Genomic DNA, 27247 nt, shown 5'->3' with positions numbered 1-27247 from the left:
AATATTAGGCTTAGATCTCCAGCAATTTGCTACGGCACCCAGGATGATCATTCATTCTAACACACACAGGCACACATACTCAGAGGCCTATCCTTCAGCTCAACTTTGCATCAACGTTCTTTTGAGGAAGTTTGCAGATACTTGTTGTCAACAGGAAGGAGTGGTCAATGAGATCTAGGTCCCAAGGCACCTCAACGTTCCTGCCCAAAGCAGTTCATTCTAAATATGATGTGAAACACTTGTTCTAAATGGCACTGTCAGTCTCTCTTATCTTCCAGTAATTCTCATGGACATAATCAAATGCCATAAAAGCAACAGAGCACTTCATTTTAGACCTTTTGGGTAAGAAAACATTAAGCAAGTCAGGCAATAAGACACGGCCATTTGTAATGAATGTATGTCTCCCCATCCCCTACCACATACATGTTGAGTTAAAGGCAAATTAAAAAATTTCTTGAGTGTTTTATGTGCTTCACTGGACCTGATTCCTGATATTGGAACAGTCTTTAGAAATGCAATCCAATTCCATAATTTTATTTCTTTTGATGGTACTGGAGTTTGAACTCAGAATCTCAGACTTACAAGGCATGTCTCCTCCTGCTATGTGTGTGTCTTGGGGCTCGGACTCAGGATGTGTGTGTGTGTGTGTGTGTGTGTGTCTCGGACTCAGGGTGTGTGTGTGTGTCTCGGACTCAGGGTGTGTGTGTGTGTGTGTGTGTGTGTGTGTGTGTGTGTGTCCTGAGGCTTGAACTCAGGGCCTAGGCTCTGTCCCTGTTTCTTTTACTCAAGGTTAGTACTCTACCACTGAGCCACAGCTCTACCTCCTTCTTTTTTGTGTGATTAATTGGAGATAAGAGTCTCACAGGCTTTCCTGCCTGGGCTGGCTTGGCACCTGGATCCTCAAATCTCAGCCTCCTGAGTAGCTAGGATTATGAGTATGAGCCACTGACACTCAGCTACCTGGTTATTTTGAGATAGGGTCTTGCTACCTATCAGGAAAGCTATCCAGACTGTGATTCTCCCATTTTAATCTCCATTGTTGCTGGGATGACAGGTACACATCACCCCATTAAATTTATTCCACTGAGATGGATTCTTATATGAATTTTTCAGCCCTGACTAGCCAGGAGCCACAATCCTTCCAATCTCACAAAATCAGGATATAGGTATATACCACTACAACCAGCTATGCATTGAGAACGGGTCTTGAATTCTGCCCTCTGCCTAGACTGGCCTCAAACCACAATCTTCTCATTCTCAGCCTCCCAAGTGGCTAATCTGAACAAGGCAATTAAAGCTGTACTGGGTTAAATAATTCAGCAACTTATATGGTAAGTTAATGGAAGAATAATGAGTAATAGTAAAGTTTTCAAAGTCTAGCTTCCTCAATAACTCACAGCCTAAGGAGTTCCTATAGCCTTTATGTATTTATTTATTTTTGCCAGTCCTGGGGCTTGGAACCGGGGCCTGAGCACTGTCCCTGGCTTCTTTTTGCTCAAGGTTAGCACTCTACCACTTGAGCCACAGCGCCACTTCCAGCCTTTTCTGTTTATGTGGTGAACCTAGGGCTTCGTGCATGCTAGGAAGCACTCTACCACCAAGCCACATACATTCCCCGTCCCTGCCTTAAAATTTTTTATAGCAAATATACTTATAATCAATAACCAACTCCTCAATCCTCAATAACTTGAATTCTTTCTACCAGCTCAACTAGCCCTCTTTGTTACATAATTATTTCCAAGTAACCACTGACTTTGATAGAGAACATTAGCTATTTCAAAGGTTAGGGAGCTTTCCAAGCTATTGCACCGCATACATTTAGAAAGATATTATTACTGTATGCATCCAGCTCAGGACATTTCAAATGGCAGTTTTAGGTCCTCTTTTCCTGGCATTCTGTCTAACTTTTAAATACAACTTCTAGATGCTGTATAGCATGAATCTTCCTGAATACAGATGATTCAAGCTCAAATACACATCCCACTTTCCTCAGTATGATGTTCTCCTCAGTATGATGTTTATAACCAGTTCTTATGTTTATCATGTACTCTGTCAGCAATTTTCCATGTGTGGTCTATGGGTCCCTGAGGAATACAGAAGGTCAAACAGTTTTCCTAATAAGGTTATTAGTGGCCTTTCCACTGCGTTGCTATTTGCCGATGGTGTAAAAGCAATGCTCGCTAAAACCACTGATGCCTTAGCAAGAACTAAGAACCAACTAGTAAATGCTGTGTTCATCACTGTCATATACTTGCAACCACAGAGGAAACAACAGATCACAACATTTAAGAATGTTCTTGATGAGCTGAGGATTTGTCTAGAACAGGATTTACCTAGCATGCTGTAAAAGGTCCAGAATTCCATCTCCTGCACAATAGGAAAAAAAATTACAACCCAACAAAACACCTCTGAAATATTAGCCAGGTATGGTGATTCATACCTTCAATCCCAGACATTGGAAAGCTTAAGCAGGATCATGAATTTAAAGCCAGCCTGGATTTATGAGTTTAAAGTCAGCCTGAGAGCATGATTCAGAGAAGGGGGAGAAAGAATCTTCTTGCTGAAGTAATAAACATGACTGGTTTTGATTTGATGAAATTAACTTTTATTCTTCCTCAATACATACATCCTGCTATTCTTCATGACTAGGGAAGATGTATGTACCCAGCACTTCTACATATACTAAAGCACGTCTTGAGGAGAAGCACTTCTGAGACTGAGCTATGAACTAGATTATCTGCTGTTGTTCATGAGCTCTATTTCTGGTCAAAAACCAACTTAGAGAAACTATGAGTATGAGGTTTGGTTTGGGTATGTGACATTTTCTCAGAAATAAATGTGTACTTCTCACTTCTAAGAAAACTGGCAGTATTTATAATAAAATTCAGGTTCTCGAGTGAAAATTAGAAGTTTGTTGATATATCTGCCATGATAAGCTGGACAGCTTTACAGTATTTAAAACAAAATAAAAACTTTCCTGATGAAATTGTCAGTGAGTGAAAACTTCATTTTCTGTGTGTGTTCTATAAGGAAATATATCAACATATGTGAGGTCAGTAAACTTGGTAAATCCACATTTTCTAAGTCACATTAGAAAATCACGTATGGGTAAAAGACAAGATAGAGCAATGGATTTTAATGGACTACAGTACACACTGTTCATTCTATGATTTCATAATCCACAGTGCAACTAACCCTTAAGAAACTTTTACTTGCTTTGAGACAGTATCAAAACAGAAAGGCTACAATTCTTTGAAAAAGGTTGCTAAAATACTCCCTTCTCCAACTACATATGTATGTGGTTGGATTTTCTTTATTGAGTTCAATCAAAACAATACAGCATTTTTAACAATGAGAAAATTAATTGTCCTCTATCAAATCAGATTTAAAGAGATTTGTAAATATGTAAATCAATGCAATTTTTCTTGTTCTTTTTTTAAAAAAAAGTATTCTTTTCTTTCCTTCCCTGGTAGTACTAGATTTGAACTCAGGGTCTTAGACCTACTATGAAAGCACACTACCACCTGAAACAGACAGACAGACAAACGCACGTACACACACACACACACACACACACACACACACACACACACACACACAGAATCCTTTTTGGATTATTTTTCAAATAGGGGCTGATGCTTTCATCAGCTTCAGTTTTCCTTTCTCAAAAATGAACCTGTACATTAGTATTGGGAGGTTTATGAGAATCGCATGTGCATAAGAAACATCAAATACATATTACAACACTGGGAAGTGTTTTCATCAGCCTATCTACTGACTGAACATTCACTCTCAAGAAAGAGTCCCAAGAACTTGGAACAACAAGGGAGTCTGTCATATAGTCACAGATGACTCGATGACTTTAGATTTTCTTTCTTTTTTTTTCTTCTGTATAGAAGAATATAACAAACTAGATGATGTAAGGAAGTTTCAGCATTCTTCTCTTGCACAAATAACACTGAAGGTTTTTTATTTAGTGCTACAAAGGTGCACAGTAAAAATTTAAAATATACTTGCAATTTCAACATTTCAAACCATTCTATCCAAACATAACAGAGTTGGACATGGGTGGAAGGTGACCATTTAAACAAAAGATCACTAGCAAATCACAAAGGAAAAAAACAACCATTAAGAACTAGGGACAGTAAGAAGAGTTGAACTTTAGTTTAAATAGCTATATTTGCTAGTACAACTAGATGCTTATAATTTAAACAAATTCAGTATCACATGGGTTATATATAACTATTTAGATTCTACTTTTTTATGCCATGCAAGGTTTGTGTGTCTATGCTTCAGTTTGTAAACACACATACATGCTTTGTATCACAACAGCACAATGTAAATTTACCTCAGTTATAGCCAGCTTAAAATCTTCTTTGCTGCTCATTCTTTATGTCTAATTTAAAAATAAAGCAAAACATGCAGACCTAAGTATAATCCCAGAACACAAATAAAAGTCTAGATGAAGTAGTAATTCATTTTGAAAACTATTCTAAAAACTTGACTACCAATTGAAAAATTTTAAAGTAAGTCACAAATTACTTTTAGTTTTAATAATTCATAATACAACAGAAATTAATTACCTTATAAGATAGGACAACATACTGTCTGATAAACAATAGGCACTCTTAGATCGTGGTATCAGGGCTTAGTACACAGCCAATGTGGAAATTGGGCAGTGCTGTTTCCCTAAGTACCTGCCTGGGTGCATCAGCAAGAACTCAGGCTGGGGTTACGGTAGGGAAGGCACAGCGAAGTCTTGTTATTTCAGATGGGTTGTTGGCAGCAGTTTTGCCATCAGAGAGGTCCATCAATAGTAGTCAGGTCATTCTTAAGCGAGCCCTATAAGTTTTTATCTTTTCTAAATTTAATGTCAGCCAGGAAATCTTTCAAAGAAAAGGACTGATGGTGAAAGAAAAAAAGACTACCCTAGAGAGTGTCCTACAGTTGGAGCAACTTGATGTGGTTGGTAGAAGACTGAGAGCATTCTGTTTTCTTCAATTGTAGCAGTCATAATTCAGAAGATAAGACTTAATGTTTAAAAAACTAGACAACAGAATAAAGTTCTGAAATGGGAGACTTAATTCATTAACATTAATACTTCAGGTGAGGAACATAAACTTCCTTCCTTTGGCCCTCCTCCATCTCAGCCCCAACCCATGAAGGCAGAAAGAGCCTCACTTTATTGATGAAGCACTCTAAAGCTCTGGTGGACAAAGAGTGTGTAAGTAACAGAGCTGGTTTTTTAAAAAGTGTTATTAGAAAGGTGATGTAAGGAGGGGTTATAATTACATAAATCAGGTAAAGACAGAGCTGTTTGAGAAGCAAGATTTGAATCGCTCTGAACTACCAAGTACAAATTTTCTATAAATATGTGTATTTCTCCAGAATTACATTCTAAAAATATTTCAGATGAATTATGCTCACAATTAAGATGTATACCTAAGGGAAAATGCAGGGATTAATAATGTATGGGGATCTAACAGCATGGATTTCTAACTAGTAAAACTCAGTTTTAATTTTGCCACATTATTCCTACAAATCTTGTGATAATAAGATGATCACATTCTACTTCAAGTGATGTGCGATATTAATATAACAGGTAACATTCCTCAGTTACATATTTGTATGAGTAACTTATTTAATGAACATAACAATCCTAAGAAGTAGGTGCTGTTACCCACCCTTTTTGACAGGAGGGAGACTGAAGAACTTTTCCCTAGTGGATATAGCCTATTAAGAGGCAGACAGGCCTTCACCTAGACTACTGGGCTCTGAGCACAGGCTTTATACGAAAATACATCAGCAACTGCTTATTGTAACTAAGTTTTCTAGTTGTTATTTAGTAGAAAATTCTTACCTCTGGCTTGCTAAGGCTAGATGAAACCAAGGAACCAGATCCCACGTCTAAATCCCACTGCTTTTTACCATGATCCTCAGCATCCAAGGCAGAGATGCGTCCATCTAAAGTGCTGATAATTACTAGTGATCTGTAAATTGGAGAAGGAACAGGAAAACATTAGAAAGGTCTCAAAGATATTACGTACTGACTCCATACCCCTGAAAGAAAACTCGCCCCTATTGGAAGAGGAAACACCACCCCTTCCCAACACTTATCTTACCCCCACTGTCTATCCTTAGATCAGGGCAACTTCAGTGAGTTTATCTGTTCAAGTCACTCATGAAAGCATCAGATTCCTAGGTCTTGTCTCTCCCTTCCTCCCTTCCTCCCTTCCTCCCTCCCTCTTCCTTCCTTCCTTCCTTCCTTCCTTCCTTCCTTCCTTCCTTCCTTCCTTCCTTCTTTCCTTTCTTCCTTCCTTCCTTTTCTTTTCTCTTCTTTCCTTTTCTTCTCTTTTCTACCGAGCTCCATCCCAGCCCCAAATTCCTAGGGCACCTCTCCCTCCATGTCAGCATCCCCATCCCTGCCCTCTTCTCCCTCCCCTTCCTGGTAAAAGCCTACATTTGAAACAAAGACCCTCCCCAAATATTAACTTAAACTTCCTCTTCTAGAAACCAGATTTTTCCATGGGTATTGCTTGCATACAGAAGAAAACTTCTTCCTCCCATAATCCTTGATCCCTGGGCTCAGTGATAGGTTAAGCGCCCTGCTTATCTATCTCCTTGCCATTTCTGGACCATTTTCTTCCTTTCTTCCCATAAGATACTTAGGATCAGACACTTGGAGCCATTACCCCTCCTAGGAGTTGCATGCTTCCATTTCTGGAGAAATTTACCTGCAGGTGACTGTCACTGCTTTACATACTCCTGCCTCAGTTCTTTGGGTTTTCATTATCAGTCAACCTTGCCTCAATGACTCCTGTAGTCAACCTGTAGACTTTGTCATTACCAATATAACCTCCCTATCCATGGAAACTTCAAGCATGCCATCCTCAGGTAGAGCTTTCAGAAGTCTTCTTCCCAGCTGATCTCTATTTCCCTGACTCCAGCAAAGCTCTGACTCCACCAGAAGCTATAAGCCATGGATTCTAAGACATACCTTCACAATCCTCATGTCCTCACTTCAGTGTGTGTATCTGTCATGTCCTTGCTTCAGTGTGTAGGTATGTGTGAGCGTAAGTTTGTGTGCAGACACTGGGGCTTGAACTCAGGGCTTTGTGCTCTGGCTTGGCTTTTTTGCCCAAGGTTGGAGCTCTATCACTTAAATCACATCTCCAGTTCTGGCTTTTGGATGGTTATCTGGAGATTAAAATCTCATGGACTTTTCTGCCTAGGCTGGCTTTGAACTGCAATCCTCAGATCTCAGCTTCCTGAGTAGCTACAATTATAGGCTTGAGCCACTGGCAGCCAGCTTCATTTCTTGTTTGTTTGTTTGTTTGTTTTCACCAGTCCTGGGGCTTGGTCTCAGAGCCTGAGCACTGTCCCTGGCTTCTTTTTACTCAAGGCTAGCACTCTGCCACTTGAGCCACAGTGCCACTTCTGGCCATTTTCTATATATGTGGTGCTGAGGAATCGAACCTGGAGCTTCATGAATGAGGCAAGCACTCTTGCCACTAGGCCATATTCCCAGCCCAGCCAGTTCCATTTCTTTGTTATCCAACTTTAAGAACAGAGCTCTTCATCTTAAGCACTCCCCTGTGTACACCCCCACCTTCCTGCTCCCTTTCTTACATGTCACACTTGAATAGCACAACATCAATCCTGGTCAGCTCTTTCTCAATTATCTCATTCCTTCATCAGTGTAGCTGAAGAAAAATGTAACTGCCGACTGGTCTAATTTTACCCATAACCACTAACCTTGAAAAGGCTAACAGTGCTGCTCAACAATTCAAACTAGTAAATTCATTTCTCTCTCTCCTCAAACTTGTGATACCAACTCCTCCAAGCTCTGGCATCTCAGTGACTGTGCTTCCCATTTTACAGAGGAAAACAGAAGCAATCATAAGAGCTTGCTTTCTATCTTATCTATTCACTTACCAGCTGTTGATTTTTGTTTTTGTTTTGCCAGTCCTGGAGCTTGGACTCAGGGACTGATCACTGTCCCTGGCTTCTTTTTGCTCAAGGCTAGCATTCTATCACTTGAACCACAGCGTCACTTCTGGCTTTTTCTATATATGTGGTGCTGAGGGATAGAACCCAGGGCTTCATGAATGCAAGGCAAGCGCACTCTACCATTAAGCCACATTCCCAGCCCCCTTACCAGCAGTTCTTAAGTGTTGGTGAACTGTCCCATAGTCTCATCTACTACCAACATTTCTGCTGAAGCAACAGAGCTCTCTCCTTCATGTATATATGAAGAACCACTCCTGCAACTATCTCCTTTTGCTCCCACATCATTAGCTATTCGCTTGCCTAAAGCATTCCTAGCACCATTTGCTATAGATTGAATGCCACTCCCCTGGGGGGGTGACAGTATTATGGAGTTGGATGTTGGGAAGTGATTAGTTACTGAAGGTAAAGCCCTCATGATAGTAGCACCATGACAGCCAGATGGGTGTAATCCCAGCTAGGTGGGAGGATTGTTGTCCAAGGCTGGCCTGGACAAAACCTGAGAGATTCTATTTGAAAAACTAAAGCAAAAAGGGCTGGGTGTGGGTGGCTCATGCCTGTAATCTTAGCCATTCAGCAGGCCAAGATATTAGGATCATGGTTCAAAGCCAACCCCTGGCAGGAAAGTCCATGAGACTTTTATCTCCAATTCACTACAAAAAAAGCAGGAAGTAGAGCTGTTGCTCAAGTGGTAGAGTGCTAGCCTTGGACAGCTCCCAGGCCTGAGTTCAAGCCACAGGAGCAGCACAATATTTTTTAAAGGACTAGAGGTCTAGCTCAAATGGTAAAGTACTTGCCTAGCAAACCCAAAGCCCTGAGTCCAAACCTAGTATTGCCAAAAAGTGGGGGAGAGGGGACAAGAAAGAAAGTCCTTTCCTTTTCCATCACCTGAGGATACAGATAGATGTGCTAGCTGTGAGAAGTGAGTCCTCACCAAACATAATAAATCAGCTGGTGCCTTGATCTTTGTCTTTCCAGGAACTGTGGGACATAAACTTTTCTCGTTTTCAAGGCTCCTAGCCTGTGGTATTATGTTATAGCAACCTGAATTTAAAAAAATAGCATTCAAATTTGCTACCATTTTCCTCAACTTAAAAACCAAATCAGCTGGGTCAGGTGTGCACATCTGTAATTTCAGGACTTGGGAGACTCAGGCAGGAGAATTATGAGTTTGAAGCTAGATTGGGCTACAAACTAGGTCCTTGCTAAAAAACAAACAAACAACAGCAAAACCACAACACAGGGCACCAGTCAATGGATCATACCTTATAATCCTAGCTACTCAGAAGGCTGAGATCTGAGAGTCATGGTTTGAAGCCAGCCTGAGCAAGAAAGCCCACACTACTCTCATCTCCAATTAAGTACAAAAACAAAAAAAGAGCTGGAAGTAGAGCTGTAGCTTAAGTTGTAGAACTCTAGCCTTGAGCAAAAAAGCTCAGAGACAGTGCCCAGGTCTTGAGTTCAAGCCCTGAGCCCAGCACAAAAGAACTACAACAAATAACCCCTTAATAAAAACAAAAAACCTAGACCAAACACAACAAACTCCTTTCCTGCCTCTAGCTTCTAAACTTGCTTCTCTTTGCAACAAAACTTCTTTAAAAGGCTGCTACATACTTCATGTCTCCAAATCTCCTTTTACCTGGAACTGTTTTATAATCAAGTTTTTTTTTCTCCCATCATCCTACTGAAACAGTTTTGCTGGAATTGCTAATGACCTTCACAGTGCCAATTCCTGGCAGTCAAGGCTCAGGTCTCAGTTCACTTGCCCATCAGCAGCACTTGACGGGATACACCTGGACTCCTTGACACACTCCTCATATGGCTTCCAGGACATCTGCTCTCCTCATATATTTCACCTCCCGTCCCATTCCCTGCTTTGTTTTTCTTTCGACCTCAATGCATTCACATTTCTATTTTCTCCTTTCGGTGATCTTACCCAGTCTCATAGGTTTTATACGATAACAATTCCCCAAATTCTATCTCCTCTCAAGTCTGGACAGACAGGTCTAGCTATCGCCCACGCCCACACTGAGGTTGTGAACTGGCTTCTCTAAGTTCACATATCCAGAATCTTAAGTCCCTCTGGAGGATCCCTCGGCTCTTCAAACACACTGCATGATTCTCCCTTTGTGTCTTTGCAGCCTGGCCCATGTACCCTGATACAGAGCCGTGTCTCCATAAATTACGTGCTGAATGAAAGAATGAGTATTGGTTCTTGGAATTCATGAGGTATATTTTCCTACTTCAAAGACCAGCAAATTCCAAAAATGTATAGTTGCATTCCTAGTTAGGATTAAACTTGATCTCTTCTATTACACTTGGTATAGGATGTATATAAAGTCAAAGTAAACCCATAAATTCACAAGACAATCAATTTAAATAAGCTCATTTGAAATCTTTCCGACAGCAATTTGCTGGTATAGTGGTGCTTGCCTATAATTGTAGCATTCAGGAGGCTGAGGCAGGAAGATTGAGAGTTCAAGGCTAGCATGGGCTATACAATAAGACTGTCACAAAAGTGAAATAGGCCTCCCCCGACCCACCTAAAAAGCTATAAGGATATAAAACTGTTAATTTCCAAATTATACAACAATCCACTTGAATTTATCACATGATAAATCAGTGTAATTTGTGGAAATAAAAATAAAAGATTTTGCCATCTATTTTTAGGAGAACAGCCTAACTCTTCTCGCCATCCTTTCTCGGCCTCTCCCTGCCTCACTCCCTTACCTCTTCCTGCCCTAGCCTCTCTCCCCAATTCCTCACGTTTTGCAATTTCTCCCTATGCTGCTCTATGGCCTAGTCCATTCTTGAATTCCTGAGCTCAGCGATCATCTACTTCAGCTTTCAGAGTGCTGGAATTACAGATACCTGTCACCACACCTGGCCACTGCTCTGATTTCTAAAGAAATCTAATGGGAGCTGGAGAAGAATATTTTCTTTACAAATACTTCCTTAGGAGCTGGGAATGTGGCTTAGTGGTAGAGTGCTTGCCTGGCATGCATGAAGCCCTGGGTTCAATTCCTCAGCAACACATAAACAGAAAAGACCAGAAGTGACTCAAGTGGTAGAGTGCTAGCCTTGAGCAAAAAGAAGCTCAGCGACAGTGCCCAGGCCCTGAGTGTAAGCACCAGGATTGGCAAAACAAAACAAAATTCCTTATAAAACTATAAAATAAAATTACTTTATAATGAAGGACATATAATTTATAATGAATGGTATAAAATACATACCTTACACGTGCTATCTTACAAATAAAAACAACAGAATATATTAAAAAGTTATAGTTCAAGAGTTAAGATTTAAGTTAATTACTTCTTCGTCCCTCTCTAGTCCCACTAACAGAAATGTTTGATATTTTTGTTCAATAATCATTCATCACAAATAAGTGGCTGAATGAAAAAAACAGCTTTAGTTGAAACAAACAGTATAAGTAAATCATATTAACCCATGCTAGACTTTATCAAAAACCTACAAAAGGCAGAGTTGGAAGCATGGCTCATGTGACAGAGCAACAGCTTAGCAAGCAAGAGGTCCTGAGTTCAAGCCCCAGTATCATCCCCCAGAAGAACAGAATTTCCTTCATCCTCTCCTGCTGTGTTACAAGCTAGGCTGTGGGATATGCTAGCAACTACAAGCTAAGAGTATTCACTATGGTAGGTTTCACCCTAACCCTTCTCACAGCATGCCTGTGGAAGGGAGATGTCCCTTGCTTATGCCTGGACGTGAGCAGCACTGAGACGATGCAGATAAACCACTCTTTAAATGATCTAGTCCCAGTCGGAGAGAGAGGTGCTCGCTGTTATCGACTAAAAAAAGCATCAAATAGATATTGCTATAGAACAAAGTCCCCGGGTTGAATGCAGCAATGTAAGACAGGCATCAGAACAAATATAGAGATGAGCCATCTATCTCCCCAAGGTTGTCCTATTTTCAGGTTTCCATGATCAAGATGAAAAAACCCCTAACTTATTCAAGAATCAAAGAAACAACAGAGGCAGTGTTTCTGGAGGAAAAAGGGGGTCTAGATGTCAGACAAAGGGGTGCATGCCTGTGGCTCTGCCTTTATTTTTTTCCCCATAGGCAAAATATGGCTTTTTCATCTAGTTCAGTTTAACCCAAATTTATCTGATCATAAAAATAATCTGGAATGTTTATTTAAAATTATGAAAGGTTCAATTCCAATACTACAAACAAGCAATCAAAGTAAACATTCACAGGTGTCCTCCCATGAAGAGGCATGGAGAATGTGCCTTAACAGATACCCCCAGAGCATTTATGATAAGAACTGTACAAATGCTGACTGGCCTATGAGGGTCATTTCTTTTTCTTTTTTTTTTTTAAATGTTGTGCTAGTCCTGGGGCTTAAACTCAGGGCCTGAATGCTGTTCCTGGGCTGTTTTTTGCTCGAGGCTAACACTCTGCCACTAGAACCACAGTTTACTTGTAGTTTTTTTCTTTTTTTAGGTCTGAGACTGGGACTCGAACTCAGTACCAGATGCTTTGCTCACTGGCTGGTGCTCTACCAGCCAGGCCATGCCTCCAACCCCCACTTTTGGCTTTCTGGTTCTTAATGGGAGGTAAGACTCTCAGACTTTCCTGCCCAGGCTGGCTTCCAACTGAGATCCTCAGTTCTCAGCCCTGTAAGTTCCTAGGACTACAAGCATAAGCCACCAGCACCTGGAATGATCATTTCTTTAGTTTCAAAAAATAATAATCCTTTTAAACTTGGAAGAAGACATACTAACAACCCAATGAACAACCACTTTGGGCAGTTTACTTTCTCACTCTTGCCTTGCTTTAGTTTAGAAGGGCATTTGTTTAGATGATTCCACAGCAAGCACTGTTGCATATCTTTCCAGCTCATCCCAAGGAGTGTTACCAGTTGCTTCCTACCTGCCAAGTCCATTCCCCTTACAAGCTTCCTTGCAGGGGTCACCTGGCAGCTGGCTTCTCACTCTGAGCATTCATTCTTCCCTGCTTCCCATAAAAACAGTTCCTTGCAGATCCCCAACTGTCATCCTCACACATCCCGATCTCTACTTAGCAGGTACTGTCTCTTGGTACTGCAAAGCCAAAGCCCACAGGCCAATCTCTCCTTGTGAGCCCCTCATCAACATAGTATTTGCAGTTTAGCTCTCCTGTCTAGCTAGTAACTCCAGCAGGACCTACCTTTATAACAACACAGTAGAAAAGTTAACTTCTCATTCACAACCTCTTCCTCCTATTTTTTCTCCATTTACAGCATAACCCTTTGCCTTCAACGCTACATACTTCCTAATCCTATCATACACTTTTGATTCTATTTCTGAAGCAGCTCTTAAATTGTTTTTCTCCTTTACTACCATTGCTCTAGCCCTAGGACAGATTCTCATTTAAAAGGCTCTCTGACATATTTCCTTGCCTCATGTCTTTTTCTTCTTTCAACCATTTTGTTTCTATAGAAAGTTCTGGTAAACTTCTGAAACTCCCTTGCGCCCACTGAAAGGGCACAATAGTTGGTATGGGACATGAAATGTTCTCAATTTTGCTTCAGTGGACTTTGTTAATCTCATTTTCTGCCTTGTTTGCCAACTCAGTACCCTTTCTCATCCCATGGAAAACACACACACACACACACACACACACACACACATCTAACTTTTTCAACAAAGTTCCTTTGTTCATCTATATTTTTCCCTATGTCTTAAAAACATTTCATTTACCAAGTAAACACTGCTTATAATACGTTCTTCATCTTTACAGGAGATACTTTTAGGATCACCAATCATATTAAAGATTCCTACAACTATTATATAAGGCTGGATACAATTCTTGTTCAAAGCTAAGAAACTTGACTTTAGTTTTTTGTTTTCTTTTGGTTTTTGGTGCCAGCTCTGGGACTTGAATTCAGAGCCTAGGTTTGCTCAAGGACAGTACTCTACCACTTGAGCCACAGCTCTACTACTGGCTTTTTGTTGGTTCGTTAGAGATAAGAGTCTCATAAAATTTCCTGGCCTGGGCTGGCTTTGAACCATAATCCTCAGATTTCAGCCTCCTGAGTAGTTAAGATAACAGGCACGAGGCACAGGTACCCAGCAGAAACTTAACTTTTAAACTGGCTTTCTTATGAAACATTCAACTCCATGATGTCCTTTTTCAAATGCCGACAGTCTCATGAATCCCCAGCTGGAGCTCAGGGATTCCCCTCTGCAGACCCACAGGGGCCCAGGAGCTCTGTCAGGAATTATTGCTCTGTGCCCTGACTCATAGGATCCCATCACCTATGCTATTCTCAACATTTTTTACATTAAGGATTCTACCAGTTGACACATCCATTCTCTTCCCTTTAGTAGTACTTAGATGATACATTTTACCCATTGTAGGTAATTGCCCTTCAACACAATTATCTTCCTATCAGACATGGAGCTTCTCAAGAAAAAGCAGCACTTGGCCTCTAATGAAAAACAATAAATACTCACTGAATGAATAACTGTGGTAAGGCAGACAGTGGCCATATAAGACAAAAAAAAAAAAAAAGAGGCTGAGAAACATATGAAAAGATGTGACTTCTCCAAGATCATGTACCAGGAAAGTATTGAATGGGAATGCATGATTCCTAACACTATTGTAAGCTTGCCTACATGACAGTATTAATATAGTATATTAATGTAGTATGAAGCATTTAATTCCTTTCAGAATCTCATCAAAATGTCATTTATCTTATAATTACTCTGATTATGCCCCTAATTTAGCAGAAGTGGCTGTATACCACATGAATACATAATTTTATAGAAATGTTTGCTCTGACTTAAGTCATCCAGAACACCTACCTACTTAGTTACATTTATTGAATTCTACTAACTATATGCTAAATATCTTCAAAACTAATTTTAAAGACATTTCATATCCTGTAGAAATGTCCTATGTGAAAGAAGAGAAGCGAATAGAGAATATCATCTAAATTAAATACTTCATATATTAACGGCTGCCTATTTTTTAAAAATTTCATGTTTCTTGGGGGAAAAACACTTCATAGGACTGAAACTGTGATTGGTTTAAATCTGATGTTAGAGAAAAAAAGAGAGAGGAGGGGGGACAGGAAAGGAGAAGGAAAGAGAGGAAGAGAATATGTGTGTGCGTGTATGTGTGTGTCTGGTGTAGAATCCCCTCCCAAATATGCTCCCAAATATGCATATTTTTCATTTTAAAACAAACTAGTACTAATTGCACTTTACTTCCTAGTCCTTACTTATTAAGTGAATTTCAAAACAAACTCCTATATTTGAATATACATGACATGACCCAAATCAACACAAATTGTAGTGCCCCAAATTGCCAACTATACTTAAAAAGATCACTTTGGCCTATCAAGTAGATATCGAAGAAACAATCTAAATTTTCAATGCCATAGTATCACATGAACATAACATGCCCTTTTGCTGTCAGATTAAAACATTTGGGGGGCATAATAATCCCAGCACTAGCGAGGCTGAGGCAGGAAGACTGTGAGTTCAAAGACAGTCTAGGCTGCAAAGTGAATTTGAAGCCAGTCTGAGCTACATAGTGAAAATCTATCTCAAAATACAAAACAAAACAAAAATGGAAACAAAAATTTTGATCCTTATAATTCTTTACAAACAGAACATGATGTTTGAAAACCCACTCATCACCTGCTTTCTTCAAATTAAGCTCTGTGATTTATAAGTTCTCGAATTGTGTGTGTATATGGGGTGGGGCGGGGAGGGGGGATCCTGAGGCTTGAACCTAGTGCCTCTTGATAGTAAGAACATGGTTTATCATTAGGCTTATATTCATAGTCGCTTTCTATGTTTTTAAATAATTTATAATTAACATGTATAAACAGGTCCTCTTAATTTTTTTATTTTTTATTGTTGGTCATGGGGCTTAAACTTTGGGCCTGGGCATAGTCCCTGAGCTCTTCACCTCAAGGCTCAAGCTCTACCTCTTGAGCCACAGATTCCACTTCAGGTTTTCTGGTGGTTAATTGGAGATAAGAGTCTCAAGGACTTTCCTGCCCAGGCTGGCTTTGAACCGCGATCCTCAGATCTCAGCCTCCTGAGTAGTTAGGATTACAGGTGTAAGCCACTGTGCCCGGCTTAAGCAGGGCCTCTCTTGTAAAAAACAAACAACAACAACAACAACAAAAAAAAAACAACAGCAGGTAGAGTTCCCAGGCAATATTTAGGGAACGAAGAGCCATGTTGTAACTTTTTTTCACAGTAACTAATAAAGGAAGGTCCTTCTGTAAAACCTGATAGCACATAGAGCTAAGACCAAATAAAGAGAAGTCTAGTTCATGTCACATATAGAGTCTACGCATCAGTTAAAGACAATTGTAGGGGCTGGGAATATGGCCTAGTGGCAAGAGTGCTTGCCTCCTACACATGAAGCTCTCGGTTGGATTACCCAGCACCACATATATGGAAAACGGCCAGAAGGGGCGCTGTGGTTCAGTTGGCAGGGTGCTGGCCTTGAGCGGTAAGAAGCCAGAGACTGTGCTCAGGCCCTGAGTCCAAGGCCCAGGACTGGCCAAAAAAAAAAAAAAAAGACAATTGTAGACAGGGAGATATTCTATTATTGGGCCAAAGTACATTTAGTTTTGCTTATAACTTCTTTTGAAAATTATGTATAAATTCTTCTTTGTGATTTATAGTTAACCTAAATAGATTAACTTCCTTTCAACATTGTGTTCTGATTCAGTGCTTTTGGCAGTTAAAAAACAAAAAATAATACTTAAATATAAACTTGAAATTCTGAGAAATGTGGTGATTTCTCTACCTTTGTTTCCCATTAGTTCAGTTTGTGAAAGGACAGAAAGAAAAGTAAAGAGGAATTAAATTACTCACATTTGCAAAGTATTTTCCTGCTGTCTCATTTAATCCAAAAATTCAGTTTACAGATGTACAAACTGAACAAGCATCAGAGAGTAATGTCAAATTTATTGATACTTTTGTTAGAGAAGAATTAGAGACCGTGGACAAAGAAATGCAAATGCATGTGATGTATTAGTAAGATAAAACCCTTTCTTTACAATTTCTGAGGTTGTCAGAATGTCCTTAACATGAGATACCAAGCTTACTACCTCGAGTAATACTCTACAATTTGTTATTTGTGTTAACATAAATTATGCCAGTGTCCAGTACCATCTTTGGTGAGATGATTTCTCCCAAACTTTCTGTATTAGCTATCACACTTAAATTTCAATTAAGCATAATGTTTAACACAAGTCTGCTACTAGAAAACAAATATATTTTAGCTACTTTTTTGACCAATAAAAACATTTTATTCACGGGGCTGGGAAGGTGGCTTAGCAGCACAGTGCTTGCCTCGCACACATGAAGCCCTGGGTTCAATTCCTCAGTACCACATACACAGAAAAAGCCGGAAGTGGCACTATGGCTCAAGTGGTAGAGTGCTATAGCCATGAGCAAAAATAAGCCAGGGACAGTGCTCAGGCCCTGAGTTTAAGCCCCAGGACAGGAAAAAAAACAAAACAAAAATAAAAAACACCAAGAAAACTTTATTCACTCAACCCATGCTTGAAATCCATTGAGAACTCTGAATGAAACTAAAACTACAAGACATTCTATTGATTAATTGATTGTCTGTGCATGCTAGGAAAGCATTCTATCACTTGGTGTCACCCCTAGCCCTTTTATTTTGATTTTGTGTTTGAAACAAAGGTTTCACATCTATCTTTCCTGGGGTTGGTCTCAAACTCGTAATAGTCTAGACTGGTCTTGAGCTTGCAATTTTCCCCCCTCAGCCTCCCAATCCTGGAACTGGAATTATAGGCATGCATTACTTTACACAAGCAAGAAATACTACTACTAAAGGAATGAACGGGAGAGTCCTACCTTACCTCATCAAAGGCAATGTATAAAAATGTAGGTCTGAATTCCCCACTTCCCTCCTTTTACAAGTTTTGCATGTACCACAATTCTACACAGCTGTTTATAATAAACGCTTGGTTAATTCAAATCTGTTCCCCCAATTCTTGAAATAAACAGGATACTGGTCTATGGGACTACTATTTTCTGGGTTTTAATTTGTTTTTCAAGAGCCCTTAGAAAAGTACTTTATAAACTTTGCATATTTACCTTTTATCATCTGTTGACTACCCGAAGTTTTACACTACCTTAACGTCACACTTCCAGGCAGACTGCATGCCACATAGATCTTCTCCAACTACCTTCGCCTCTTTGGCTATTCCTTTCATTTGTACCCTGCTCCTCACAGAGGTGGTCCCCGTCTTAAAAACTGCCTCCCATAGTGGAGAAAGAAGGAGTGAGACTGAGGATTGACTAACCTTTCGTAATTTGTACATTATCTCTTCAGCTCTATTAAAATTCTTGTTTAATTGTGCTCACCAACAAATCTTTCTTTCTGCCACATTCCTAGCCCTTCAGTCTTCTTATACCACCAACCTAGTCAGCTTTATTTCTATTTTTGATGTTGTTGCAAAGTCTTCCCCAAAAGATAAAGAATTTCTTGAGGTCTTCTCAAGTATACCTTTTTTTCCCTTTTCTTCAGTTATTTACTTAGACCTCCCTCCAGCCTCAGGCACCCATTTTGCCTTCCACCAGATGTCTCTCTCTGGATGACCTGTTTGTACCTCCAGGTAATCAGACCCAATACCAACTCCTTACCTTTTCTTCCTCACTCCCCTAAACTACTTGATCTCCCTACCTGTGCTGTCATCTTCTGGCCATTCAGCTTTAAACAGAGGTGTCAAAGAGAAATCAATTCATTTGTCAGAAACCAAGATTTTGCCTGACATATTTCTCAGATCTGTCCTGTCTTATACCATATAAAAGTAAACTGCGCATATACTTCCCTTTTGGAATTCTTATCCAATGATTTCAGCACACGCTGTTGTTACAGAAGTACTTCTTCAGCGTAATTTTGATGAGGTCTGATAGTAAAGATGGACTACAAAACATTTCTCAAATGAATGTGCAGGTGAATCACATAGTAATCTTGTTAGAATGCAGATACGCCATCAGTGGGTATAGAATGGTACCTAATTCTGGAGATCTAACACATTGTTACTGTAAGAATACACACACACACACACACACACACACACACACACACAAACACACACACACACACACACGCCCTGGTCCCATTTTTCTAGCCTCATCTTTTAGGTCTTCTTACCTAGCAGACATAGCTGTATCTCTCATGTATACCCAGATCACATCACACACACACACACACACACACACACCACAGATATACATAGAGATAAAATGTTATTTAAAATAGTCTCCTGCTGCTTCAAGTCTAATGCCTATCAGAATTCTACCTATGTTTCAAGGACCAATTCATTCTTCCACAGCCTCTTCTTATATTCTAACCTACCAATCCCACATGCCCCACCCAGTGAACACTACCAAAACAAGTCACCCATGACTCTTAAAGTACACTGTTCCTTCTCTGTAATACCATTAGAGGTCTCCTCATTCACTGTCACTGATGGCCTGACTGCACATTCCTCTGGGAGGGCGAGCAGGTAAGCAGGCAGGCAGGCAGGCAGAGGTACCTGCCCAACTGTAACCCCAGGGTACCTTGGGCTCTTGTCAGCATCAGTAAAGTAGATTGTTGAAGTAGATTGTGTACTACAAAACAAAACAAAACCATCTTACTCTACTTGATGTAATTTACTTTGAGCAGCTGCTCCTGAAGGTTCTTTAAAATAAACAAAAGCACTCTCCTAGGAAAGTTGGTTCACTAACAAGGGGAAGGAAAACTTGGTTACATATTAGCTACTTAAAAGAATTTGAACATGAACATTCAAATGTTACCCAGAGAATGTTAGTACTTATCATGTTTACAGCAGTCTCCAGGTAAATTAAAAGGCTCTAATATTTAATTAAAAATTAATTCTAACTTGTTAAAATCTAATAGTTACTGCAACCATAAGCTTTAAAAATAGTTTCTAATCCAGATGCTAGCCCTCCTTGTCTTAATTTACCTAATGTTTCTTTTATCGTTCATTACAGCAAATCACATTCTCCCAGGCTGTGCTAAGACTGGCTGTGTGAAAAATACCTTACCATTAACATGTATTACATCGGCATCTGTACCTCGAAGTAATAAGTCTAAGAGGACTGAGAAATTGAACCAAAACAAACCTACATTAAGTGTTTACATAGTAAATCCCTGAAATATCAAAGAACTGTCGATATTCAAGAACCTAATCTAATCATAGATAGCTCTGAAACTAGTGCGTTCAAGAATTGCCTCACCCCACCCAACTACAACCCCAGTTCTTGTTAAACATGCAGATTGTGGGCTTTTGCTCCAAATACTATCTGATTTGGTAAAAAGAAGAAAGAAGAAAAAAGAAGGAGGAAGAAGAGGAAGAAGAGGAAGAAGAGGAAGAAGAAGAAGAAGAAGAAGAAGAAGAAGAAGAAGAAGAAGAAGAAGAAGAAGAAGAAGAAGAAGAAGAAGAAGAAGAAGAAGAGGAAGAAGAAGAAGAGGAGGAAGAAGAAGAAATGGAAAAGAACCATGACCAACTAGGGTGGAGCCTAGAAAACTACATTTCTCCAGCATCATCGGATGAGTCTGTGATGCAGGTGCTCCTCAGATCTCAATTACTGATATACTGATCCCGGTGCTGCTCTGGGTGCGGTACTCAGACGTCTTTGGGGGGAAATCTAGACTCTCTTTCTCAAAGCAGCTGTTACACCGGCCTAGGAATGGGAGTGGGGAGGACCAGGGAAAAGTCGTGTGGAGGATGAATGAGGCCCGAAAACAATGGGAGGGAAGAAAAGTGACATTTCTTGGCAACTTCTGCTCCCGGTTCTCCGAGGATGCTGCAAAGCAAGGACCGGGCAGCGGAGCCCGGGACGGAGGACGGGAAGGCATCGCGGTTCCCCGCCTGCTCCCCAAGTCCCGCTGCCCCGCGAGGGGACGCAGCGAGGGAGGACGCCGGAGACACCCCCCCACCACCCCCCGCCCGACTCTTCTCGACTCTCCCGCATGAAACGAGGTGGCCCCGGACCCCGCGACCCCTCACCTGCCGCGCGGCCGCAGCTCCGCGTCGTCGTCGTCGGGCTCCGACCCCCGCGTCTCTGGCTCGCCCGCGGCGGCTGGCAGCACCTCGGCGTCCTCCACCGTCACTTCGGCCGTGGCCACGGTCCCCGGGACCGGCACTTGCGCCGCTGAGGTGGGGGCAGCCGCAGCCCCCAGGCCAAACGCCGCCTCGGTGGTGGGCGCGGGGAGGTTGCGGGCGCGCCCCGCGGCGAGGCTCCCCGCCACGAGCCCCAGCAGCAGCTGCACCAGGAGCAGCGCCCGCGCCAGCGGCCCCGGGCGGGCGGCGCGCTCCATCAGCGGCCGGCCCAGCACGCGGGCATGGAGACGCAGCCGCCGCCGCCGGCCTTTCCCGCCGCTCCGAGCCCCCCACCCCCCTCGACCGCAGCGAGGAAGCACTAGTGACTCCGCCGCCTCCCGGAACGCAGGAACAGCAGGACGCGTCCCCTCGGCCACGTCCTAGCCGGGTCTATGCCACCGCCACGGCCACCAGAGTGACAGCCTCTCGCGGACATCGCCCATTGACCAGACGTGCCGCGAGTCTGCTCTGCGATTGGCTTACGGTCCTGCCACTCTGGGGAAGGCGGGCTGTTCCAAGTTGTCAACATCACATCTACCAATCAAATCGTATTTTCATCGAGGCAGTTACCAATGAGAGATGACCCTCCCCAGAGTCTTGTGAGCTGATGGGGAGGCCCTACAGTTCCCGGAACAAGTTTGCTGGCACAGATTGGCTATGCCCGTGGTTGGCTCCGCCCCCTCAAGAGGAGGGACAAGCGGAATCCTGAAGATCATTGGTAGAAATGGCTGTCACTCAAAACTCTGAGACCACTGCTTCTTGATTGGTTGGAAGCTGCACTTACTACGTGGCCGATTCTGACTGTGAAGAGGATGGTCCCCAATGAAAGGAAGAGTTAGAGGCGAGTCCCTAGTGGCGGGGTGGCGGCCGACCTTAAAGAGACTGATGCTGTGGCTCCTCTGAAGCCGAGCTTTTGGAAAGGCAAAAAGGAAGCAGAAAGGAAAACAAAACAACAACAACAAAGTGATCGTTCAGGTTGTGGGGTCCTTACTAGGACCACGTCAGGATGGAAGGGATTAAGCGGGTTATGGAAATGGCCTTACTAGTGGCCAGGTCAAGGTTAGGAAATACAGCTTGTGAAAGCAATCATCTATACAGAGATAATCCAATGCATCCGCTAGGCTTCCTGCCTCCTTATAAAGGGGAAGGAGACGGGACCAGGTGTATGCATGTAACTTGTCTAAGGTCACAAGTTGGTCTCAGAAGTATAACTTTAACCCAAGTCTTCTGACTCTGATCTGTCATGCTTTGCCAGGCTTGCTGAAAAGAGAGATGAAATTAAGAACAGCTAGAGTGGAGAAGATGTGGGTGTTTAGCTAAGGCCTTTGAACTTTTAACAGCAGTCAGGAACACCCATGAAGATTTTTGAGCAGCTTAGTGGAACAGTAAGAAGACGCATCCTTCAGTAGTGTGTTTAGAAGAATGGAAACAAGAAGAGACTTATCAAAACCCTGGGAAGATTTTTTTAAAGATGTTGGCATTTTGTGACACACCTACATTATTCTACATTTACATGCAGTCATGCTCTATTTTCTTCCACCCTAAAACAACAAAAATCCACTTTCCCTGCAGCCCTTACCACTTTTCTTTGCTCTTCTGTACAGCAAAACTCGAGACTTCTTGTCTTCATTTCCCTTTCTCCCATCTCAGTATTTGTCCCCTCTACCCAAAATGCTCTTACTGAGGCCTCTTTTACTAAATTCAAAGAATAGTTCTCAGTCTTCACCTTAGCTATATTTGACTCGAGAGCTTGGTCTTTCCTTTATGAAATACTTATTTTTCAGTTTCTCTTTCTTCTCCATAAGGCAAAAGATCATCCTCAAATGCCCCCCCCCCCCACCTTCATTCAGGATAAAGCCAAAGTCCTGAAACTTCCTCAGTGTGTTAATTTACTAGGATTGCTATATCCAATGTCACAGAGCAAGTGGGTTAAACAACAAATTTATTTCCTCACAGTTCTGGAAAGTGGAAGTCCCAAGGCCAAGAGGCCAACAGGATTGGGTTCTTCTGATGGAATTCTTCTGAGGCCATTCCTTGGCTTATAAGGAGACACTGTTTTGCCTCTTCATCTGAGAATCTCTCTACACTCCTGCATCCTTTGGTATTTCTTTCAATTATTATGAGTCTGTATTTACCTCCTTAAAGATCTGTCTCCAAATACAGTTATGCTCTGAGGTACTGGGGTTTGGGATTTCAGTACAGATTTAGGAAGGGGGGGGGGAGACACAATTCAATACCCAACGCATGGATGTGTTCCCTCACTTCACTGAAGGCTTTAGTACCTTCCCAACAAAACCCCTCCTTTCTACCTTATTGAAAATCAATTTTTTTCACTTCCTGATTTATTTTTCTTAGTCCTTAAATGCTGCATTTCTGTGTTTGTTTATAATCTGTCTCCTTCCATTCATATATACGTTGATGATGATGTGATTATTTGTTCATTGGTATATCCCAAAAGCCTAATATGATGTAAACATTTAGTAAATATTTGTTAAATGAACAAATATCTGAGGACAGAGGGGAAAGATACAGATGAAAGGAAGGCATTATAGTTGGTATACATGGAGTTCATTGGGAATGTAAAATCCTAGTGTATCTTTAGGAAACAGGAACATCTCTATCTTCATGTTGACAGCAGAGGTTAGGAGGTACCCCTACAGAATGCTATTTAAAATATAGAGAGGGGGTGGGAATATGGCCTAGTGGTAAAGTGCTCTGCTCGTAAAATATAGAGAAAATAGAGCTCAAAACAATTGACATTATCCAGTCAACAAAACATGAGACAATTCCTCCCTTTAGTGGAAGATCATAATAGGTTATATGATGAAGGTATCAGAAATTAATTCAAGATGAGAATTGATAGTTAACTGTTTGCAATGGCCTGCTTTAAATTAGCTAGTGCATTTATGTAGTGGACATTATCTTCATGGTTTTGTAAAGTTTTCAAAAAATGATCATGGCCTACCTGGGAAATCCAAATTCAAACCTGTCAGAAATAAGAAATAATGACAATGCAAAATGCTGGTGAGGATGTAGAGAAATTCAGTCATACATTATTTATAGGAATGTAAAGTACTACTGGGAATTTTCTTTAAATTTCAAAAGTGTAGTTACCGAATACATGTACTAAAATGCTTATGACTCAGTAATTGTATTCCTGGATGTTTATCCCAGAGAAACAAATAGCTGTGTTCACACATACATACAGAGATGATCATGGTATGACTAAAGCTATTAATATATGCTAGTGAATTAAGATTCTGCTTGTCACCTATAAATAAAGTAGAAGTTGTTTTTTTAAAAAATTGTCCTTAAATAGTTGTACAAAGGGGTTTTAATTCAGCATGTCACTTTTACAAGTTTTGTTCCTTTATTTAACATTCAGAGAATACCACATAGCCATGAGCATGCAGTGGGAATAAAAATGTGAACAAAACAGATGTGGTCTCTGCCCTTCTGAAACGTAAAACCACCATAGAGAGACAGACATTTATGATTACACACATGCATATGTATAAAAGGAAAGATAAGGTACTGGTATGAGCTGGGGTATGAGCTGGGGCATGGCTCAGGTGGTAGGGCACCTGCCTAACAAGTTCAAGGCCCTGAGTTCAAATCCAAGTACTGCCAAAATAATAATGGGACAAGTAGAAGAAGACAGTTATAGAAATCTTGCTCTGTTATGAAATTTGCAGCACTGTGTTAGTTAGCTATTGGTGTAATAATGCAGTGTAAGAACAACAAAGATGTTTGGTCTCCCTCCACTTGAGCTAGCACAGCAACGGTAGAACCCTAAGCTGAGTGGAAATTGAAGCATGATTACTTCTACTCACATTCAGTTGGCTAAGATGAGGCCCAGCATCAGTGAGGCAGGAAGCCGTGCTCATTTGTAGCATAGCAGTTACCTTAAGGCATTTTAGTCATCCGTTTAATTACCTGCCTCCTTCTTAGTCTGATTTCCTTAGGGCAGGTGTTATGCTGCACATAACTGTCTCTCTAGGGTACAGCAGGAACTTTGATCTTTACATCTCTCCTAAGTTTTCTGCCTTTAGCGCCCAACTCAGTCAATAACCAACCCCATAGCTTCTATTCTCAGAGATTTCAGAAAGCTTCCACTGCAATCAACTGATATATTCTACGAAGTCAGCCCCGCATATATAACACCACCCAATGAGCATGAAAATATAAGGACTCACTTGGGGAGAGTCAACTTAAATGTCGGAGGTCAAGGTTGATCTTTAGAGGCAAAGTGGGAGCTACATTCCTCTAGCATGGTTGGTAAAAGGAGTGGGCAGAAATTAGAACTGAAAGTAAGACCAGAGACCAAAATGTAAACTGAGAAGTGAGAAGACAGGGAAGGTATGAAGGACTGCTTTGGAAAGCAGCTTAATGGAGGTAGGATAGAGCCTCACACAGCACTGAATTACACAAATCCAACTAGATACGTCTGGCAGAAGAGAGGGTAAAAGCAATGGTGAAAAAGAGCAAGGGGCTGAAGCAAGGACATTTAAGAGGAAATATATATATATATATATATATATATATATATATATTTTTTTTTTTTTTGCCAGTCCTGGGGCTTGGACTCAGGGCCTGAGCACTGTCCCTGGCTTCTTTTTGCTCAAGGCTAGCACTCTGCCACTTGAGCTGCAGCACCATTTCTGGCCATTTTCTGTACATGTGGTGCTGGGGAATCGAACCCAGGGCTTCATGTATGGGAGGCAAGCACTCTTGCCACTAGGCCATATTCACAGCCCGAGAAAAAATATTTTAAATATTTTTTATTAGCCACATAAATTATACAAAGGGTGTGTGTGTGACATTGTGACATTTCCAGTCATGTGTTTGAAGTTTTCATCATAAAATGTAATGTTAATAATTATTAATAAACACAGGGATAAATAATTTTAAAAGAGAATGTATTTCAGCTCATATTCAGTTGCCTCATTTTTTTGCTTTCTTTTTTCCTTGTGGTGCTAGTACTGGGGCTTGAACTCACTCAAGACTGGCCCTCTACCACGTAAGCCTCTGCTGATAGCTTTTGGGTGGTTAATTGGAAATGTGGGTTTCACAGACTTTCCTTTCCTGGTTGCCTTCAAATAATGATTCTCCAATCTCAGCCTCCCGAGGGGCTCAGCTTACAGGTGTGAGTCACCAGTCCCAGCTTAGCTTCCTCATTTGTGTCACTGCTGCACAGTAGGTCATTGTGCGGTTCCAGTTCTATGTGCATTTAATTCACTATGCTCTTTACCTTCATCTGCTTCTCATCTGAGCTCCTGGAGGTGTGTTCCATATTGCTACAACAAGCACCAGTCTGAAAGAGCTGCTTGCCAGCCATCTCAGATTAGGTGAAAAATGTGGTGATTCTGGAGAACATTGTACTTGAGGCAAAGTGAAGTGAGATAAACCATAGAGACAAGGGAGATCCAGAGGTAGAGCTGCCTAGAAGCATCAGTCTACAAGTGCACAGAATATTAGTCAGACTTTTGTTGCTGTGACCAAATACCATAGAGAATGTGAGGGAGGAAAGATTTGTTTGGGCCATGGGTTTCCTAGGTTTGGGTACATCATGGTGGGGAGAATATGGAAGAGAAGAGCAGCTCACATCAATGACAGCCAGGAAGCAGAGAAAGAGAATGCCTGCCATGTTGGCTTTTTTCCTTTTCCTCCTTATATTCCACATGGACCTCTAGCTTAAGGGGTGTTGCTACCCACAATAAGCAGAGGTTTTCCTGTTAGGCGATCCTGTCTGGAAAGATCCTTATAGACACATTCAGTCTCCCAGGGCACCTCTCAATCTACTCAAGCTGACCATCAAGACTAACTATTCGCTAGGCAAATTAGCTCATGCTTGTAATCTCAGGTACTTGGTAGGCAGAAAGAGGAGGAGTGTGGTTCTAGGCCAGTGGAGGAGAAAGGGTCAGTTACCAACACTTTGTCTTTTCAGAACAAATTGGGGGTGAGGCTCAAATGCTAGAGCACCTGTCTAGCAAGAATGAGGCCCTGAGTTCAAACCCCATGCTGCCCAAAAGAAAACATTAACTATCACAAGTATTCCTCTGCCAGGGTTTCCAGGCCTTTGGGAAAGCAAAGGAAGTAAATGACATCACTAAGAAA

The 27247-nt window shown here is 41.3% G+C and overlaps 1 protein-coding gene across 1 annotated transcript in view; it reads right to left on the bottom strand.

The window, feature by feature from the left end:
• The window catches only part of Eif2ak3 (eukaryotic translation initiation factor 2 alpha kinase 3), a 65785-nt gene extending 44208 nt beyond the window's left edge, over positions 1–21577 (bottom strand). The window contains exons 1-2 of the mRNA XM_048352523.1: positions 21038–21577; positions 5861–5990 (exon numbers count right to left, since the gene is read on the bottom strand). Coding sequence (XP_048208480.1) covers positions 5861–5990; positions 21038–21348 — 441 coding nt within the window. The 5' untranslated portion in view covers positions 21349–21577. The remainder of the gene's footprint in view (positions 1–5860; positions 5991–21037) is intronic.
• Positions 21578–27247: the final 5670 nt, after the last annotated feature.

The sequence above is a fragment of the Perognathus longimembris genome, chromosome 8 (genome assembly GCF_023159225.1).
Source record: "Perognathus longimembris pacificus isolate PPM17 chromosome 8, ASM2315922v1, whole genome shotgun sequence".
Classification (NCBI taxonomy): domain Eukaryota; kingdom Metazoa; phylum Chordata; class Mammalia; order Rodentia; family Heteromyidae; genus Perognathus; species Perognathus longimembris.
The sequence above is the reverse complement of the archived record's forward strand: the minus strand, read 5'-3'. Positions and strand labels throughout refer to the sequence as shown.